Genomic DNA, 22,264 nt, shown 5'->3' on the forward strand with positions numbered 1-22,264 from the left:
GCCCTGCTCAGTCATTGTTAAAGTACACCAGAAATACACCAAAGTCCATGACTGAAAGGCTGCCTACCTTCTATGAACAAAGTGTTGCTGCTGTTGTCATTTATTTTTCCGGTTTCTGGTGAGATCGTTTGCCCACAGTTATTTTACAAAGGAACAATAACTATGACAGAATTATAATAAGTTAGAAAACACCAACAGGACTCGTCTGCTGGCAGCAGCATCGTTAGTCATTTTCAAGAGAAAGAAATCAGTTTGAGAGTGGGTGAACATTGACAGTTACACACTTAAAAATAATGTCCGACTTCTCCCCGCTTTGATCTGGCCAGTCTCTCCCTCAACGTGCGTCCAATAAAACGGTGCCACAAAGTTTTACACCTGCTTTTCTCAGAAGTTAAATTTCCGACACAGTCGTCAGTCTGCGGCGATAAATCAATCAGGCGTAACGGCTGTTTCGTAAGAATTTGATTTCATATTTTGTGCCTCTCGACAAGAACACCTTCAAATACATAATGCATGAGCACAAACACGCTATTTTCATCAATGCTGGTTTTCTTTCATTTTATCAGCGCACAATTTCAGCCCCGTTCTTAAATCTCAGGTGGCCAAACTACAACCTGCGGCCCGCTGGCCATTTTCAAATTGAATAGAATATGGCTTGGGCATATTTCTAATAAAGTGCACAGCCTTGTTTGTACACTAGATGCGGACATAATCTTGAGACATTATCTCCGTCTTAACCTCTTTGCACAGAAACTAATATTCTACCATTTCTGCCTGTTTTGTTTGTTACATGTTAATATTAGACTTACAGTTTGGTATCTTATATTTACATTTGCATCATAATCTTTTTAGTGGGCCCTTAAAGCCATGAAGAGAAACCAAAATAGGTATTTGTCAATTTCTTAACTTAAATGTCATAACTTTACTTATTTACAGATTTACACTTAACATCCTAGTATTCTAAGTGGGCACTTACCATGCACTGTATTTCATTTCATAAAAGTATTACATTTATTTAAATTAAATTGAAAAGAGCAGCAGATATATAAATATGTTTTTGTAATATGTGGGCACACCAATAAACTGCTGTAATGTCATATGTTTAGTAGTGTTGCGCAGTTATTTAGATTTTCTGGGGGTTTCTGGTCTAGATCCAGAAATCTTTTTGCAATGTAACTGGTTGAAAACTACATATTTGTTATCGTTTGCTCCATGACTTTATTTATCTGTATATGGTCAACAATCAAAAAAGTTTGTCCACCCTTGCATATGACTTATTATAATAATGATATATTTTATTTAATGGCACCTCTCATGGCACTAAAGGTCAACTTACATCACACAAGATCAGCAACAAAACACACAATAAGCAACAGAGCATGAGGTCAGCAATGAGTTAAAATCGGTAGCATCATATAAAAATATGCTACAGCTAAAGTGAGTAAACTGCTTCAAAAGATGGGTTTTAAAACTCTAACAGAGGCTGAAATCCATCTATGGGACCTGTGGTGTGTGTTTACCTTTAACTTTGAGGTAGTGTCCTCCAAAACGGTAGGCCTCAAAGTTGAGGGACAGCGGTGTGTTGGACTGATCGAGGAACAAGTCAACCCGGGACAGCTCGATGCCATTCCTCTCAAACACTGGACCGAGAACCTCTCTGGTAACGCGTGGAAAGAAGAGGCCGTTAGTTATCATATCAAAATCAAACCCTCGCAATACATTCTATGATGCCACTCCTCTTACCTCAGAGTTTTCTTTTTCATTGCAGGTACAATTTCTGTGTTTATGTCCACGTTGAGATCAAACTTAAGACTGAAGCACTCCTTACTGGGGTCCTGCAGAGGGAACAGACACACACTTAGTTTACACAGGTGGTGCTGCAGCTCTGCTGAACATGTGCTCTCAGGAGAGCCACAGGGGGGCTCCTTCTCTCTACGCTGCCCGACTCAGACACAGAGTGGTTTGGGAGATACCAATATGTTATCAGCATTTCAGAGAATAAAGGTGGCTGCTCCACCATTTATGAAAAGCCATGCTCCTACAAATACCTCCGAGTAGTGGTTCCAAGGGGGGATTTGTGTATGTTTCACCCTGCAGCCCATGTGTCTGTGTGATTACTTACGTCAGTGTGTCGTCTCCGTGTCTTCTTTTTCACCAACTTCATCCCCCCTGTTTTACGCTCCCTGCAAAACAGTAACACACACACACATTATGAAACCTAACATATGAGAAAATGCTTAAAGTGACCATCAAGACTTAAAAAGGAGATGTCTAACTGGCATTTCATGGTTGCAATTCAACCCTCCAGTGAGAAGAGATGAATGAGTTCTACTGGCTTGCAGGAACACATGAACCATAGCGCGGTAATAATGGAAAGGTTACCGACCCGCGGTCACTGCTCCCCTCATCCTCTTCCTCCAGGTCGGAGGGGGGGCTGGTGCGCGGGGGACAGGAGCGTGTGGACACGTTTCGAGCCAGGATGGAGGCTAAAAGGTGAAAAAAAAGAGAGAAAGAAACAGCTGTCATTTCTTCTCTTGGATCACAACTACAGCAACCAAGCAAACATATATTTTTTAATATCAAGCTTTAATGGGTTGGTTCAACCAAATGAAATAGTTGGAGGTTTTCTCTCCTGCCTCTGGTGGTATCGAGCCACAAAGATCGTCTTTCTAAGGTTTTGATATGTTTTTTGTTCATGGAAAGGTAGAGTGGTTAGTGGGAAAGAGAAATAAATATGAGACACGTTTTTGCAATATTTAGACATAAAAACTTTGTAATTTTGATGAGGGAATGGGTATAACATCCCTGTAAGAGCAAAATTAACAAATAAAGCAACAATGGAAGTCTACCTTGAGGTTGTAAGTCAAATCGGGGGTGCCGGTCAAAGTGCATGTTGTCTGTGTTCTCCGAGTGGCTGCGTGAGTCACATGACTCACACAGGTGAAGGGGGCCTTTGTTATTCAGGTCTTGGCAGTCTGGGTGGTGGCAAACCTAAAAAGCAGAAACGGCGGGGAAAAGAGGACAAGAGAAGGTCAGATCACATAGCTGCCAAGTACACAAGGTGCCTGAATAAAAATACTCACTCACACACACACACACACACACACACACACACACACACACACACACACACACACACACACACACACACACACACACACACACACACACACACACACACACTTTAAGAATACGTATCTCCCTGCCTGACTATTATTTCTGCCACGATTAAATGAGCACAGAGGCTGCCATGGGTATTCCTGAGGTTTGGTGACTCCCAGCTTCCCACCATCTGTCCCCCTTTGCAGGATGGCAACTAATTGACTTTGAATTGTGAAGTTAGTCTTTCACCTTGTGTGCTGATCTGGGACCAGATTACCCTTACATAAATCGAAAAATCGTATCCCGAGGGGAGACACATTAAAACCGACCACAGGTCGGTTACTGGGAGACTTCCAGACCGCAGAGCTCCGAAAGCTCCGGAGCCGAGACGACGGGCAGCAGAAGGCTGGAGGATTAAGGATCTTTCTGTCTTGGCCCAGACAGACCCGACGCCCACCCCGCCGCTGTTCTCCCTCACCCCGAGAGCATCTTCCACATCTCACCACTTCTCCCTGTGCCACCCATCGCCATCACCCACACTCGGCCGCTCAGGAAGCGAGGACGTATGGGGAGATACAATAGAGCTGCAGCTCATGTACTTCCCGTCATTGTTTTCATGTAGTCCAGAGGAGCAGTGTGTCTGTGCACAACGGGGGTTTGAGCGCCGGCATGGGAGTCGAGCTTTCATGTCAACACAACAACTATAAATATATGCAAGAGGTAGACGCCATGCGCTGACAAAACACCGCTAAAAAAGCCTGCTGGAGTAACTCTATTGTTGCATATTCACTGCCACACGCCCCGGTTATACATAGCAGAATGCAAGTACAATCAAGTTACACAGATTTAAATACAAATAACTCTCTCCCCAGTCGTGGTACTCTACCGTCATATTCTGCAGATTGGAGCAGGAGGCTCTCCCACTCCTGCAATTCAGCTCCATATCCATGCCAGAAGGCTCCCAGGACCCAAATAAACATCCAAGTAGCCACCTAGTTAGCCCGCTGAATCGCACTGCAGCGTGCCCCGTCAAGCCCCGAGCTGCTTTATTAATCCACTCCTCTCAATGTCTAGCCAGGTGTAATCTCAGATTTTAAGGAGCAGGACACAGGGCTGGAGGAGGCCAGAAGGAGGGAGGGATACGGTTATGGGAGGGTGAGGAGTCACAGGAAAGATATAAACCCAAGGCAGGAAGGAAGCAACCCAAAAAAAAAAGGTCGCTCCAGAATGTTTTCAGAAGTACAAAGCCCCCCTAATCTTGCATCCTAATTGGTGCCTGTGCTCTGTCAAAGCCATCTGACAGTCCTGCAGAGATTAAACAGCTTCGCTATGAGCTCGGCGATCTATGGGTCTTCTCCTCTTTTTCCCCTCTGTCCCTACATTCTCTTTCTCTGCCACCAGCAGCACAGACTCCTCCCTTCCTGTCATGCACCCAGGGTCGCTACCCAGGCAGAGCCCCCAACCAGAAAGAGGTTTAAAATAGTAAGAGGCAGAGGCAAGAGTCAGAGAGGCTCAGACTGTGGTGAACGTGACAAGCTCTCCTCTGGTTACTGTGTTCAAGGATCATTCCTGTTCATTACAACTTGGGTATTATTTTCTCATTGTTAAGTTACAATTATGTTGTACTTACTAAAGTAATTGCTGAGATCCGAACACACGGTGGCACCACGACAACGTAAGAACGAATGGCCACATTTATGAAGTTGTAATCGACCAGTATTGCCCTCTCATTAACATAAGTAAGCATTCAGCCGTGCTTGTGGCTGTGGGGTCGTCTTCGTCGCCTTTTTTCTCAAATCAACTACCGGCTCCATCGCTGACGTTGAGCAGAAGTTGTTTCTCTGAGCACCACTCTGCAAGATTGTGGATTTTCTCTCGATATGAAGTCTCATCATTATCATATGCTAGTTTATAATATTAATATGTGGCCATGAGATTCACTGATAATGTTACATTGTGAACAACAAATCTGTGCTGAAATCAACAGGAGAAGAGAGCTAGTTGGGGTTGGCAGCAACAGTTTATGCATGGAGGATGCATTTAGCTACATTATGATGCGGTAAGGCTTTGTTCAATAAAAGGGAGTACTAGGCAAAGGGAAATTATTACGTTGTCATGTGTTCAAATAAAATCTTGTACAAGTCAGTTTTCACAGCAATATAATATAGATAGAGAGATCATGTTTAACTTCCTAACACGAGTAAACTCTTAATTACAATTACTCATATTCACTCTCATCTGTCGACCGTAGACAGACTGCACAACAATGTCACGGCAATCCATCCAATATTTGTTGAGAAATTTCAGACGAACAAGAAGTGTTGTACTTTTCGTAAACAAAGTGAGGTCCTGTTCAGTCTTGTGCCCACTGTGCAGGGACTAGGGTAAAAGAGCATCACGGCAAAATTCAGGAAGTTTCTCAATCGTTGCAGTTGATAACGTTCAACTACTTGAAGGTACGGAGGAGTGAAGTGTCTCACCTCTGACTGAGTCACTGACCTCAGCTCACTGCTGCCAAACAGACAGCTTCATGGTGGAGGCAAACAAGTCACAGAAATCTGTTACAACATCGCCTGCTTATGCCTCTCTGAAGTCAACGCCAACGCATGCACGCACATTTTCGTCCAGCAGAGTCAAATGTCGCGTCGCACCGAGGTGGCAGGTTCTCTATGAAGTGTGAACACCGCTGGCCAGGCCGGAGAAATACGAGCAAATCAGATGCCATATTTACACAATAGCCCAGATAAGTAGGCCTTCCTCACTATCAAGTTGAGGTGTTCACATTCCTGCTGCAACTAAAGCTGCTGAAAAAATATCTGATGCTTTCGCCAAGATAAACGAATGCATCACAGGTTTAAGAAAAGGCTCAAAGAGACCAAATGGAAAAAAAAAATCTCCAAAGAAAAGCTTGTAATCTTACATTCATGACAGATACTTGAAGAGATAAACCCAAAAATAACTGTGTTTCAGGTCAGGATATGTGCAATAGGGATTTTTGCAATACTGAACATTCCTAACAATGAGATGGATGATTGATACTTGGGTACGAGGATGACCTGACTTTCTTTATCCGTCCGTACATTTCTGAATCTGGAGTCAGTTTTCCCAACACATCAAAGTGGAGGAGGAGTGTGTGAGTAAAGCTGACTGAAAGAGAATGTGACCGTGCAGGACAGCTGACAAGAGGCCATGCATGTCTCCTACCTAGTGAATGTGTGTGAGAGAAATGTATCATGTGAGTGTGTGTCGCGTGTGTGTCTCCCCCACCGCCGCCCCACATGACTGCTCTCAGATATGGCTGGATTAGAGGGGAGGGGAGCACGAGTGACTATAGATGAAACATTGCACACACACACACACACACACCCTCAACAGCTGAGGACACACACACCAGCCACTCAGCAGTCCTTCGTTTTTGGCTTAGCACATCCAATGCCACGTGGCACCTGCTTATGCCCCCTTGTTTCCACACATCCTGCAAACACGCCAACACTCACACACACACACACATACACACACACACACAAACGCATGCCTGCATGCCTGCTCCGTGGCTGCGTCATGCATGAACCGCACACCAGTCGCTCAGCTGTACGAAAGCTGTTCTTTGGAGGAAGATGCCTGGAGTCTTCTGAGGTGAATCAGGATTATTACCTTAACACTTAATCCTTCCAACACTGGCACGCAACATGTGAAGGCAACATGTGAAGGCAACACACTTTAAAGCGCTCGCTGCAACGCCGACTAACTTCACACAGCTGAAGCTAAAGACATTAAACAAACCGTTGTATTAACTTCAGATCCAAATGTTTTCAAACGTGATTTATAATTATGGACGGAACATGTGAGTTTAGAGTAACTGTCTGGCAGTTCAATTTGGCTGCGACATCCTCACCACCACCACCGTCACAATCTTGCCTCCAGAGAATTTTTTTTAATAGGTTTTGGACGTCTTGCCAAATCCTCGCTGGAAGCTGGAAAATCTGTGGGTAATCAGCCTTGGTGTATGGAATTAAATGACGCATTGGAATTATATGACCGGAGAGAAATTCAAACGCGGATTGCAGATCTGACTCAATGTGAAACAAGACCCAATTTCATAACAGAGCGACTCTGCTCAGTAATGACCCCTCGAACAGCCCTGATCGAACCTCTGGTCCGTGTGCAATCTCACAGCGTTTCCCCCTCCAAAGCACTCGGCCCTCCTCCTGAACAGCTCGTGCTGCCAGAGCACACCTACCACTTGTGTAATAGCGTGCATCACCGTGTGCATGCGTGTGTGTTTGAAGAGTAAAAAGAGGATATGTGAGCCAGAGGCTATAGTTTATCTCACAGCCAAGTGTCGTGGTGTATATTCAGAGAGATAATAGGTTATCCTTGTTTTGTTGAGTAAGTGCTCGAGTTTCAGGTAAATATGAATGCCGGGGTTTGTTTTCAACATCTGCAAGTAACTTAAACGCAAAGATTGGCTGAGAAGCTATAAACAGGATTTCAGCAACTACCTGAAAACGAGATTAGAAACACAAAATATGGAATACTAATTAAATGTATTGGGACACTTTAAAACTAACCGCTGTATGCCGTGGAATTTGACACCTTAATTGTTCTTCCAAACCAGAGATGATATGATATTGCCATGATGCAGTCAGCTAGATTATTTCTCTGGGGAAGAGGAACCTCTCTGTTTGTTTTATTAAACTACAAAAAAACAAACATTTCACTCAAGGTCTGAGGTTTCTTTTTACTCAAACTTTGGCCGAGTGAAGACCCATTTGGGACCATCTTCCAATGTGCCGGAGACAGCCTTGGATGCTTCCCTGAGAAAAGCTCACAAAAAGCGAGATTTATGCTTTATCGGAAGATTCAACGTCATTCATACTGCCAACATTCAAATTATAAATGAAAATGTTTCTGCACGGCTGGAGATGAATTAGTATTATACTAATTGTAGACGAGGGTGATCCAGATATATACCAAAAAAATATAGATTTTCCAAAAAGATAGAATTTCCAAAACTCTCAACATATTTTTATCGAAAGAAATTTGTTGCCGTTAATAAAACCCTTCATACAAACAAAAACAAGAATTTCACTGCGGTCACAAAACAGTTTGCTCTCCTGATTGACGCACGCACGCGCACGCGCACACGCACACGCACACACACACACACACACACACACACACGTATTAACGGGCTGTTCTAGAAGCATACATTACATTTATATAACCACAATAACAAAAAACTCCTCTCCTTTTTAAAATGTTGTCAGACATGTATTATACCAATATGTGCCTGTCAGTGATATAAGAGAAGCACTTTTAGAGAACGTTAATTTAAATGATTACTGGCTTCTGCGATGCAGTCCCACAGTACTGGACCAATTTAAAACACCGTGTCCCCTCTAGTCCCTCAGACAATCTGGATATCGATCGAACTGACATGAGTGAGAGGATGGGTGGGGATGGGTTTGTCATAATGGTGCCAACACCCATAGAGCAAACTCTATTCTCCGTCAATGTTCAAATGGCCATCATCTTCCTACACACATACCCACAATAGAAAACATGAAATGAATCCACACAAAAGCACAACAGCTGGAATAATGCTTCATGTCGTGGACAATGGAGAACACTGTTTGGTTGGGTTGAGCTCAAACCGTATCGTCTGGGCCAACCTTCTGTCTGACCCTGAGAGGTCTCATTGCACTTCAGTCTTTGTTGAGACTGAGGGTGACTTCCAGGTACACTGTGTTTAATTACACGGGCCAACTTTAATGTGTACCATCATCACTCCACTCCCACAGAAAAGTCGGCTTTAAAAGGTCCTGTCCCGACACGAAAGTCATCACTGATTTGGCAACTGGTTGAAATTCGCCTAAGCAGCAAGTTATGTTAGCGCCAACGCCGCTCCTCATCAGTCACGAGAGGCGGGAGGAACCGGCTCGGGGTAGCTTCAAGTCAACATCCCGTCCCATTTGTTTTTCTTTCAAAATTCACGCTGGTCATTTAATTTTTCTCTCTCTTGCAGAAAAACAAACCAAAAACGCATCTCAATAAACACACCTATGCCGGCAAATAATTGGTTAGCACCAGACGAGGCCGAGTCATGCACAGTCTTGTTCAAATAGTCTGAATGCAGTCAAACATCCAGACAGACTTTGGTCAGACCAACTCATAGCATTCTACAACATCAAACTTCTCAAAGATAACCCAAAAGTCAGACACAAGGACACGTCATCAGTGGTTCATAGTCTACGACGGAAAGAAAGATAACCACTGTCTCATTTTCACACACAAATGCACTAATGCCGACCTTTGACCCGTGCATACATCAATACAGTACAGAGTGCAGAGACTAAACAAACACTGGCCAACCAAACCATGTCTCACGCAAATAAAGCCAGATATTTCTCAAGCTCATTTTGCTGGAATTCCACCCTTATTTGTTTTTATTTTCCTTTGTAAAAATAGACCAAAACCTTTATAAAAATCCTAATGAAATGTTTTATGTTGAAGTAATGCAAAATATTTGTATTTAATTCACATTATGAGACTGTGTTTTTCTCAGTATTTTTCAGCATTGCTCAATGTCGCAACATTTTAAACAGATTCCTCAATATCCATAATATAATAGTATTTCGAGGATGACAACTTGGTGTTTCTAGAATATTTATATACAATAAGTGTATAATAAACATAATTATAAGGCTGTAACTGATTCTATTTCATATTTTACAATGACTCAATTAGTAATTTATCTACAAATAATCACAAGCATCCACACCTCAATGTGTCATCTTCAAATCGCTTATGTTAGTTCAATTTATTTTAGAACAAGTTTAAAAATCCAAAAAGGGTAAAAATCACTTTTTAGATATAATGATATGAACCAAGAAAAAAAAAAATGCAGATCCTACCATTGTAGAAGCTAGAACCTACACATGTTTGGAGTTTTTATTTGCCAAATTCTTTTTTTTTGCAGAATAATATTATTAATGTTGATCTCGTTGCAATAGGAAGCTGTTTGAGGTTATTAAACTGCTGGAAGAGTCAAATACATATAGAATGGTATCACTAACTGTTTAATAACCTTTGAGAACAGGAAAAGAGCATTACCAGACTATAATCCATATTGAAATATTCCAACGACAAACATCTTCTCAACACACCTATCGGCCACTCAACCTTCCTGCATACAACTGTGCCGTCACAACATGTATTAGTTCTTAACTGCACCAAACAATTGAGTGAGTGTGGGTTCCTTCCAGCTGAGCTGACAGAGCGAGCCAGCGCAAACCCCGCTACACGCTAGCTTTTTTGCTACCTGTTCCTTCGGAGCCAGTTCTCATGGCGCTCTTGGTAGCAGAGCACTCGGCCCCATAGGGCCTCCCCATGTGTGCCGGAGAGGGCCTGCTTTCCTAAACATTACACAGAGTTGCCATTAACCGAGGCCCAGTAGGTGGGATTGAAAACAGCGCCCAGTAAGGCTACGGGGGATCAAAGGGGAGGCCTGGCCCCAGAGTCTGACTTATTTTTCAATAAATAAACGGTGCATCTGTTGAGGAGTGGCAAGGGAGAGAGCCGCAGCTCGCTCGCTTTCTTCTGCCGCCATCTGTCCTTTGGCCGGGCTGGGAGGCGGAGGAGAGCCAGGGTCTCTTTTTTTTTTTTTTTTTTACAGCGGCTGTTATGCAACAAGACTGCCTGCTTCTCTGCGTGCCTGTTCCCCATTAACACAACTCACTCTGGTACTGCAGAGTCGTGACGCCTTCGCACACATACAGATTTACTCAAACAGAGGCACTTGTTGCATTTCATCCTCACAGGAGGGAGAAACACGCGTGTGCCCCAAACACGTTTTAAATATGTTCTTTAAAAGGATCCACAGCGATAAGCGTAGGGCGAGGAGGGGGGTTTAACAGGGGATGATGTCATTCAAAGCCAATGACTGCAAGTGAACAAGCAATACGGAGAGCAGGTGTATATAATGCTCCCTTATAAGGAATACTGGACATTCAACAACATGTAACTCACACTTTAAAGGATCATTTCTAAACGTTGCTCGTACCTGGAAATAAGGCAACATTGCAACACAGCCCAAAAACACAAGCAGACAGTTGAACGTTCCCCAATAACTGTTGCCATCTCCGGCGTGCCATTTGTGAAGTTTACAATGATAACGACGACAGATTGAACGGTCAAAACAAAACTTTGATTTCCCACAAAGGTAAACCAAAGCAGGGCCTGTATCTCTAGTTGGCAACGGTCAATTCTGTCAGCTGAAACGACGGCTATCACATGAAGGTTTCAGTTCATCAATGCTACCCAAGTTGGGTTTCCGCAAAATGTTAAATGAGAAACCAGCAAAGGAGTCCGTATACCCATGAAGGCCACATACATGCTATATGCATAAAGATATATGCGCCCAGGCAAAAATAAATCAGCATCTTGTTGTTACAGTTGCTAAACCATGATTGGACAGTTACTATTCGGGGGAGGGGTTTACCAAATGGCCAGTATATCAAAATAATGTATTTTAGGATAAAACTGAAAGTGAGTTAATAAACCATCACAAGAAGACTGCCTGCATAAAAGCACCAGAAGTTGAATCATTTAGTTTATATTTAAACTGTGAAGGGGATGAACTACCAACAGTTGTGCCTTTCCCAGATCTCATTAATGCCCTTGGTGTGTCAAATGATACTACTACCAACAGCAGATGTTGTCACGAACTTGTGGTAAAATATATAGAAGGTATATCAGTAGGCTACATAAGACTTTAGATCAGTTTGTGTGACTCATTTACTTCAGTAGTAGCAATCTATAGACAATAGATAGACGACAGACAGTGGACGACATTTCATAATAATGTCCGTGTCCTCACAATGACACATAAAGAAAGGTTTTTTCCCAGATTACACAATATTGTACAATAGAGAAGAAATGGGGTGATTATTAACACACTGACATCAACAACAAACAACAAACTCAGGAACAAACATGTCCGCAGGAGATACAGTAACTTGTGAAGTAGATTATGCATTCCAGTGGAATGTAGTTTTCAACATGCAGCCAGTGTTTGCCCGTGAACAATATTACCTCCTCATCTTCAACAACTCACTTTCCTATTGGACTAACTGGATATGGTCAGGTTTTTTTTTTTTTGTTCCACTGAATTCAAGCATAAATTGAAACTGCAACAGCTACAGACAAAATGAAATGATTTATCAATTTCTTTATACAATATATTTAGAAGAATTGTAAAGCAAAAGTGAGCTTTTCTTTGATTGTTTTTAAGCTAAAATACATCCGACCCCAAACCAACAGAGTCAAATATTTACATGACAACCAAATGACACATGCCACTGTCACGGTGTCGTCACTGAGGGGAAAAAACAAACAGTCGAGTTGCCTCTTAAGGAGAGAAACGCCACTAAATCCTCTTAACACTGAAGAACTAAACAATTAACTAACACTATTAAGTTCAGGGTGATCAATGCGATTACATTAGAAAAGCACCACTCACCAGCAGCTGGTCTCTTTCTGCTCTAACAAAGTATACTGACTGCTGTCTCGGGCAATCTTGGCTGGACTGTGACGCAACCAGCCTTCCTATCCATAGCTTCAGGGCAGAAGAGAGAGAGATAGACGTGAGGGCGGTGAACAAGACCAAAAAAGGAGGAAGAGAGAGAGGGGGGAACTGGGTATTCCCGAGGTAATTTAGAATTGATTTTTAAACCACTTCAAATTTGATATAAAGTATATGGAAAGGGGAGAAGTCTGGCGGGTGCCAGGGGGTACGGCTGGTCTGCTAATATGAGAAGCAGATGTAAAATATGCAGACAAAGGAGGAAAAACGGATTACAAGTGCTGGTCTGCACAGATGCGATCGTGCGCTACCTTCACAGCCTCGCACAGACAGAAAACGTCAAAACGAAAGAACAATATTCATCTATTTTGACAAGGAATTAATCGTTTGTCATTCTTCAAGCAAAAATGCTTAAATTGTTGCCAGCTTGGGAGAATTTGCTGTTTTTCCTCGTCTTACAAGCATCCCAAATATCTTTGGGTTTGTTGAACAAAACAAGACATTTGATGAAGTTATCTTGAGATCATGACAGTTCAACATTTTACACATACATACAAATGCATATATAACACTTGGTGATGAAAGCAATGGGGAATTGCAGACCTATTATATTTGGGCTATCCTTCGCTTTCACAGAATGAATTAAAACTACAACACATGCTAATGTTTCTCCTGGAACACTCAGCTCTTCATATATTATTTAATAATAGTGTTGTTACACAAGACTCCCAAGAGAGAAGCTTGTTCTTTACACTATGTTTACCTACCATAGAAAACTCCACTTCCCAGGAAAGACAACCCCTTTGACTTTCAGCAGAAGAACCAATCAATATCTCCAACAGACAGCAGGTGGTGAAAGTTGTAGTCCCAACCTGGATCGAGCTTGTTCCGTAGTCCCTCAGATGAGTGTGTGTGTGTCTCAGTGAGTTTCAAAATGATCCCGATCTTCACAGTTAAAACAGCGGACCGAGTGACAGACGGCGGGATCGAAGCAGCGTGACAGAGCAGAGAGGCTCACTCCGTTTACTACAGTAGTATAATGGGAGGACACACATAAACACACACGCAGAAAATCATCAACCACGCCTATCTGCTCGATCACACCCCCACAAGCGCACACACATCCTGGCTGACTCATGTAAAACTGAGCCCTTTTTCTTCAGTATTAGCAAAATTTTCCATCTGCGATCCAGCTGATCAAGATGTAAACCAAACTACGTGAGCAACAGTCTACTTCATGTCTCATTCGTGCCCGTTATAAACCCTCCGGCCTGATTTAGTGCTTCACTTTGACTCCGAGGTGACCCGGGGTTAAACGAGGGAGTTGAGTTTCTTCCAAAGTGACCAGGAGTGGGAGGTAAATGTGTTCAAGCACAACCAGCACACAGACAACACTACAATACATAAACTGACAAAACCACACTCAGTTTACCTTCTGTTGGGTCCAGATCAGTTTTGAAACAAAAAAACAGAAGGAAACACCGGTTAGTTTTCTTTTTCAAATGAGAGAGGGAATAAAGAAAAATTACTCGATATTCCATTTTTAAAGAAATACTTTTGATGCGTTTTGGTGGTGACACAATAAGTTGATAAATTGATCAGTCTATTCAATTTTTTTAATTTGAAAACATGTTAATCCTTTGAGTAATTTTCCTGAAAGGGGAAAAATCCACAAGTGTTATATGTCAAAGTTAATTCACGAGTCATAACGCTTCTCAGTAGGAAAACAGTTGTGTAACGTCTTCTGGGGCTCTCGGGGAGCTTTGTCACATCTGAGAAAAGATAACCTTGATGTCACAATGATGTCATTCAGGTTATCTCACTTGGAGATAACCCTTAGGCTGATGTTTGGAGACATAACATACATCACAGAAGGCCCATGTTTAAAGCTGCAATGATTAGTCGATTAATTGATTGGCTGATAAAGAGAAATAAAATCAGTTAATCCATGAATCGTGTCATTTTCAAGAAATGTCTCCCACAGATGAGGAGGGACTGATTGTTTTAATGATAGTACAGGAAATATCCTTTGGTTTGGGACTCTTTGTTGGATAAAAAAACAATTTAAGGACATTACTTTACTGCTAGAAAGGTCTAATGAAGAGACACTACTGAGTATGTATTGATTATGGGAAAAGCAGGATACAGTGTTTTAAATCTAATCTTAAAAAAAAAAGAAAAGTCATCATATCTCTTCTAAATCCTCCAACTTTATGGAGATGTAATACTCAATTGCTGAAATACCCCCTAATTAAGCAAACCATTCGCTGGTTACAGATTCTAAAATGTAACGATTTTCCGTTTTTCTGTAATCGGCACATGAATCAAAACTGAAAATAATCATAAGATACAGTCCTTGTGTGGTGTGTGTGGGAGAGTGCAGTGCTGTGTAGGAGTGTGGTGAAAGAGCAAGAATGATTTATAGTCTAATGTTCTGGTACAGCCTCCTGCGCTGACCGCGAACACTAAGCCCACTACTCTCTGTTCTTTTGTCATTCAGGTTAATCCAAGATGAACCGTGTTTAAATCCCCCGCAATTAGCTAGCTCACAAAAACAATTCAAGCCCCTGAGGCTGGGGGGGATGCTTGTTTGGAGAAAAATAAGGGGGGGGGGGGGGGGTAGGTTTTAATGCCCGAACCCCTCCTCTTCTTGTCCTGTGTCTTCAAAACAAGGCGACCTGTTGAATCCATGTCTACCCCGAAACCCCCACTGTCAGCCTTAATTAGAGGAGGCTATATTTAAAAGAGTGGACAGCAGCGATGCAATTATCTTCAAGGATTAGACCCCACTGGCAGTGCCATTGTTGGGGGGCTGAAAAAGAGTGACCTCTCCTTGATGCCTGACCTTGGCATTACCCTCAATAACCATAAGCTTGGAATTATTTCATGCCTTCAAGGGAGCAGTTCAATAAAGGGGAAAAAAACAAAAGGGAAATGTGAGTGTGAAGATAACAAGGACAGAGGTGGTGAGAGGGGAAAAAAGTACAGAAAAAGAGATGGGATTAAAGCCAAATATTTCACCCGTGATGAATGCTGGAAGTTCCACGGTTTCGTGGCTGGCTTCAGTTAACAGTGACTTAGAGAACACGCTTCCACAGCAATAATAACACGTTCTGAAGTGGAGATTTTACAAAGCTTATTATCGCCTCTCATTACTAAGCAGCGCAGACTGCCGTTCTCACAGCATTTCATTAAGCAGCGGTTGTTTACGTACTCAAAACACTCCGCGCAAACCAACAATTAGTGGGGCTTGCCGTGGGAGGACTCTTCGCATGCAAGAGATTTAGGGGGGTTTGTTTTCTCAATCCATCTCCTCACTGGGGGCCTTCTCTTAAGTCTTTGAATCCCGGCTATATTGGTCGGCCAATACGAGGCCGTTTCCATCGGAGCGTCAGTCAGGTACCCTCTTCCTGTTATTCCCCCGTCTGCCGCGATGCTGCTTCCTGACTGGGGTTGAACTGGCGTCACTGGTACGCATCCCTTACTGGTGTTTGTGCTTCCCTGACGGAGCAGTGCAAGTATTGACACACATAAGGCAGTGTTCAGTTTAACTGTTATTGACGGATGCCTGTCAAACTGACTATTTATTCACTCACGCTAACAGACATTTGGAAGCTAAAGAGTCAGATATTTTCATCAGGAGTTGGTAGAGACCAAAAAGCAAGTATTGTTCTAGCATTTGTCAGATAAACACAAACATAACTCTAAATGAATGTTAGTCACTTTGTGTCTGCTACATTTGGCAGTAGGCAACTGGGGTTTCATTTATTTATTTAGGGCAAAAGAAACTCATCAGAATCTGGTGGTGTTGAAACACACAAAGTATAAAAGATTAAACACATTTTCTAAGTTAATAAACAAAAGACTACATCCTGTGTATGCCGTTTCTTCAGATTTTCACTGGAATCTGGCATTTTTATATCGTCACGTCTCCATTAACGTTAGGTGATGAGATTTAATGTGAAACGCGTCACTGTCTCGGAGTCATCGGCTTTTCTTTCTGAAACATGACATCCCGTACGGCTGGAAAACTATAGCTTCTGTGATTGGTTCACAGCTGATGTAGTTTGTGTGTGTGTACGGAAAGGGAGCTGCTAGCCTGTTGTAGCCTGCTGGGGTGGCAGGGATCAACATCATAACAGTACTCCTCCACTGGGGGGAAATGTATATATAAACATGGGATTATCGATGAATTAACACAAGGAGGATATCTCTGTCTTTCACAGGATAAGGGTGATGTGCTACATAAAGAATTCTAAGTTTTCGTCGGCTGACGTGTATAGTACAACGAGGCCAGTTAATGCTTGACACAAAGAGCTTATCCTTACGCAAGACTAACGATCAGTTCAGACTTTCCCCATGAAGTAAAAGTATTTACAAGATGTCTCATGGATGGGTGCTGACAAGTCAACCTACTGTAAACTCACACGAGTCATAGTCACAAAGCTGAACACTGCAAAAATATGGAGGAAGGAGTCTGAAATACTGAAATGGATATGAACTCCTTGTCGGTGGTAATTTAATGGTTCTCAAACTGGTCCAACGAGTAAAAAACTTGGACCCCAACAGGAAGATGATTAATGGTGAATCAAGAACAATGTGTTAGTACGCAAGAGAGGGCCAGTAAGTGATCCAGAGTGACTTTTTTCCACCAAATGAAACACTCGCATAGAAGAAGATGCCTGGGATCACTTTTTCTGGGTGCACAGAATAACTGTTTGTAATCATTGGTTAATGCATTTTTTATGTTACATCTGCTTCCTTTTCAGAAAAAGTGTGTATGAAGTTGTTGTAGGACAAAAGATAATGAACCCACAATGTTTATGTTATTCTAGCAGCAGAACATCACATCAATAACTCTAGCACCGCTTTGGTTGTCTAGTTATTCACTGTACATACTTCTATTTCACTGTATATACTTATAGACTTATTATACACTGCATATACTTAGCATTTTCTTTATTGTTTAATTCTCTTAAATTTAATACGCTCTGCTGTTCTGTTTCGTTGTATCTATTGAGTATCTATGTAACTTTGCTTGCTGCCGTCACAAACACATTTCCCCTTGAGGATGAATAAAGTATCTATCTATCTGTCAACAGAGATGCTACTATGTGTGAACGAGTAGAAATTAAGCAGAGAATGAAATGCTGGGGGAAAAGAAAAAATGTCCGCTCAGCCTTCCCTAAATAAACAAAATAACACCCGAGTATCTCAACCGTCAGCGTCATGTTGAAAAGTGATTAGGTAACTTTTCCTCAGCTCACCCAATGTCTAAATGAATCCAGAGCCATCAGAGCGTTGCAGACTACCGTTTCCATTAGCATTACTTCATGAAGTAAACTTTCCAAGAACTTTACAGTTGTAGCTGAGGTCCCATCCTGTTTTTCCAGAAAACCAATTTAAGCACTGCAGTCATTCAAGTTACTCAAGTGCAATACAAGCTGTTAAAAATACATTCAAGCAAAACTGATGAACATACAGTATTTTCCTGTTCTGAAATCAAAGATGATGAACACTTGCACAGATAGAAAAAGACTAATAAATCAAACATAACACATTCCTCAAACTAACCTCATAAGGATGAAAAGGAGAGGCTAGTACACTAAGAGCATGCATGCAGCGGTTTTAAACTGTGCTACAGTAAATACACGCAGAGTGACTGACTGCTCCCACTTTGCAGGAGAAGACAATCCCTGCAGGCTGAAGGACGGACTGGTGGGAAGGTGTTAGTGTAATTGCGAGACACAGAATTTAATCCATCTCTATCAGGAAATGCCACCTAATACACTGCACCCATCAGCCTCTTGACATACAGAAAGTGGGCATCCAGCCCAATAAGAGTGTTTACTTAGCAGCCTTCGCAGGTCCTTGTCAGTGTCAGTTAGGTGAGATTTTCGGCCAAGCAGTTCAGTGGAAAGGAAAGCCGGGTTAAGTGAGTAAAGCCAGTGTGTCTCTATTTAAAAGACAGCAACAACTGGTGTGAAAAGAAAATCCCCACTTGACTATTATAAAAGAAAGAGAACAGCTAACGGTTGAATGATTCAACAACAAGTAATACCGTGATTCTGTACGAGCTATATGACACAGGTGCGTCTGTGCTTTTCTGACTAATATGATACAACTTCCCCGAAAACTTACTCATGATATGTGATTGAATGGGAAACAATAGAGGGAGAAAAAGAGAGAACGAAAGCCATCAACAAACTATAATATGGGGGAGGGAGAGGACCGAGTGACGGCATCAGACACTCACGTCAGGGAAATGTAGCACACATCTTAACATAGTTTACCGAAAGAAAATGATAGACGACATAATTAAAAGACAACCGTCACATCTCAAACGGTAGGAAAGAAATGATTTAAATATGGCATTTATGTTTAATGTCGTAATTTGAGGTATGGTTAGTCATTTTATCAGTATAAAAAGATAACATTTTCGTCTGTTGCAATTTGTATCTCTATCTGCATTTCCAAGGAACTTTATTCTACTTTTTTTTTTTTAAATCGATACATCTTTGCAATCTTCAAGTGTAAAAAGTCAAACTTATTGAAAATGGGCATAAAAACCGGCGGGTGGAAATTCACTTTCAGAGAGAGAAAGAGGGGATAATGAAAGTTAAAGCCAGCTGACTGAAACTTCTTTTCATCCTTTCTGTCTCCGTCAAACCCGGAGACTCTTCACATTATCCCTGTGCCTCCAGCTGTTTGGGCAGGGAGGGGACCGTTGCCAAGGCGACCCACACCTTTCGACTCGTCTTGTCTGGTCCTGTTTTGTCAAAGCTGAGGAAGGGAGGGAGGGAAATGAAGGAGACAGCGATAGAGGCAAATAGGAGGGAAGGAGGGGGGGGGGAATAAGTCCGTCTCTGGGAGTCTAGATCCAGTGAGCAAGCTCAGACTAGCATTGAGTGCTAACCAACATAAATCTGAAATGGATCCAACCAACCAACCCAGCCAAGAAGTAAGTCTGGATTGGACGTCATCTTCCAGTTGGACACCTGCAGGCCAATTTTAAATCCCAGTGACTTGTAGAAACCCACAGCAAAGCATCCAAAGAGACCACCAGTAAGCCTTCTTGGAAGCACATGTGTCAGGCCAAAAAGCCTCAGAGTAACCTTCTGATAGTCGTCGTGTAATGTGGCGACGGCGCTGAGCTACAGCAGCACAAGCACAGAGGATGACACCTGGTGTGATTTCAGTAAATTATGGTGTAGGTGAACTCATTCCATTTCAGTCCAGTCATGCTGTGACTAGAAGAGACGCAGCCCCACCAGGAGCTGATCTATGACAGTGGGAGACCAAAGGCAGGCTTGTCTGGGAATTAAATGGTTTAAATGCATTGCAGGACCGGCCTAAGATTCTCTCACTGTCTGTCTGTGTTTGTGTCTGCACTTTGTCCTGCTGCTAAGCCAACGGCCTATCAAAGAGAGTATTCATAGCACTTTGAAGAAGAAGAAGAAACTTTTAAAGTGAAGTATACAAGTTTAATTTTTTTTTCTTTCAGAGTAAAAAAATCCTTCTCAACCTAATAAGTGGGTGGAGAGTGAGTGGGCAAAAGTTATATTTATGTTCTCATTCTCTCTAGAAATGTGCCTCTCACTTGTGCAGCAAATGCAGAGAATGTGAGTTCTGGAGGGGAATAAGCAACAGATTGAGTTCTGCATTGTAGGTCAGGGTTGCCATAATATTGCCCCCTGCTGTTTGAAGACTGATACGGGCAATGCATGTTCAACTCTTGAGCAACAACAATAATATTGAGCCAAATGAGAAATAAGCTGCCAAAAGACAATTACACTGCACACACTTTTTTATAGTCCGGAAATGCCCAAACTCTCGTGACTCACCCTCTCACTTCGTCAAACCTCAAAAGTACTAAAAGCATAAAAAATATTAGTAACGGTGCATCTTGGGATATCTATCCTCTTTTAACCAGGACAGAAAAGATAATTGTGGGGACTAGCTATGCATATATCAGCTAAAGAGACAGATACAAGGAGAGTGAATATTGGAGTTCAATATATCATGCGGTCCGACACACATCTCCAAATTAATCATCATGTTGCTTTTTAACTGCTGGATATGTAACTGGGCAAATATTTGTGAACAAAAGCTTTACAGCTGGCTTTGTTGCTCCCTTAATTGTCCCAAAAAAATTATTTAGGCTACATCCACACACTACTACGTTTCCGTTTTAAAACGCATATTTTTAGCTATGTTTACACTGAGGGTCCACACTACTCCGGAGTTTTAGAGCACCGAAAAAGAAGGAAACGCTACTGAAGCCAGGTAAGTTTAAATTCCCTTATAATCTCGTAGTTTGGACAGGCGGAAATGGAGAAGTTTGCGAACGATGGTGTAGAAGTAGTTCACTAGCAGTAACGATGTGTCCTTCCCTGATTTGTCATACCCCTATCCCACGATCCTTTTCCGGAAAAAAACTAAAACGGCCAGGTATACCCGTGACCTGTTTCAATAACGGAATACAAGTGTTGCTGGCCTTGTTGTTTATGCTAGCAGCTGTTGTGCCGTTCAATTCTGTATTTTATAATGCTACTAAAAGTAAGCCGCCCTACGGAGCAGACATATGAAGTTCCGGTTTGCGGCGTTGAGGAGGGCGATGGACACAAACAACTTTCCTCTTCTTATTAATGCTAATTTTATTCTGCACAACTATTGTGAAGTTCAGAAACTGAAAACGAACAAAAGCCTAAATGCGCTCCAGTACGACAGCCACCTGGCAGAGCTACGAGTGTGACAACAGACAACAACAAAACCGAGAGGAAACAGGTGAGGCGTGCGTTGACCCATCGATCGACTCACTCTAGTGAACTTTAATTTGTACCTGTTCATTTTAATGTAAATGTTGTGTGTGTGTGTGTGTGTGTGTGTGTGTGTGTGTGTGTGTGTGTGTGTGTGTGTGTGTGTGTGTGTGTGTGTGTGTGTGTGTGTGTGTGTGTGTGTGATATAGAGCAAGAACTGCTCATTATTGGTTAGATTGCTATTTTAGGTAAAACTATTTTTTACTCTGCTGTCCACCCATCCCCCTCCATCTCTCTGTCTGCCGATCTATCCCATTCCACACCGGGCTACAAGTCTTTCCCTAATCTCCTTATATTACATCAACACTGACCCTGACCAAGGAGACAGGTGGCGTCAGACATGCTTTGTCCCACACTACCTTCCCCCTTTGCCACAAAAGGTCAAATAAACACAGATGCAAACACATGCATCAAAATTAGGCCGCACATAAACATTACCTTCTGCCCCATTCACAACTCTGCAAACAAACCTTTAAAGAAAAGTGGAGGGAAGTTGTTATGCGAGAGTTGGCAGAAAGGCTCTCAGGAAAAGTGGGTTTGGAGACTCAATAATGTGAGGAGCAGGGAAAGGATAGTGCCGGTTAAGCTCTTTGGCTCGCTCTTCTACCCCCACTTTATTATTCTCAGTTGCCTTGGAGAAAAACTATATATACCCATCTCTCTCTATCCCTCTCTCCACATGCTGGCTGAATGCATTTTTCTCCATGTCATTTTCCCTTTTCATTACTTCCACTAAGGTGCGAGAAAAGGACAACTT

General features: G+C 42.3%; 1 protein-coding gene across 1 annotated transcript in view; it reads right to left on the reverse strand.

The window, feature by feature from the left end:
• Window positions 1–22,264, reverse strand: part of plekhg5b (pleckstrin homology domain containing, family G (with RhoGef domain) member 5b) — a gene marked incomplete at both ends in the record, with an annotated part of 52,499 nt that overhangs the window by 21,029 nt on the left and 9,206 nt on the right. The window contains 5 exons of the mRNA XM_079226372.1: window positions 1,521–1,657; window positions 1,744–1,835; window positions 2,123–2,179; window positions 2,383–2,486; window positions 2,850–2,991. Of these exons, the coding sequence (XP_079082498.1) occupies window positions 1,521–1,657; window positions 1,744–1,835; window positions 2,123–2,179; window positions 2,383–2,486; window positions 2,850–2,991 (532 nt within the window). The remainder of the gene's footprint in view (window positions 1–1,520; window positions 1,658–1,743; window positions 1,836–2,122; window positions 2,180–2,382; window positions 2,487–2,849; window positions 2,992–22,264) is intronic.

This window comes from Taurulus bubalis (assembly GCF_910589615.1).
Source record: "Taurulus bubalis genome assembly, chromosome: 11".
NCBI lineage: Eukaryota > Metazoa > Chordata > Actinopteri > Perciformes > Cottidae > Taurulus > Taurulus bubalis.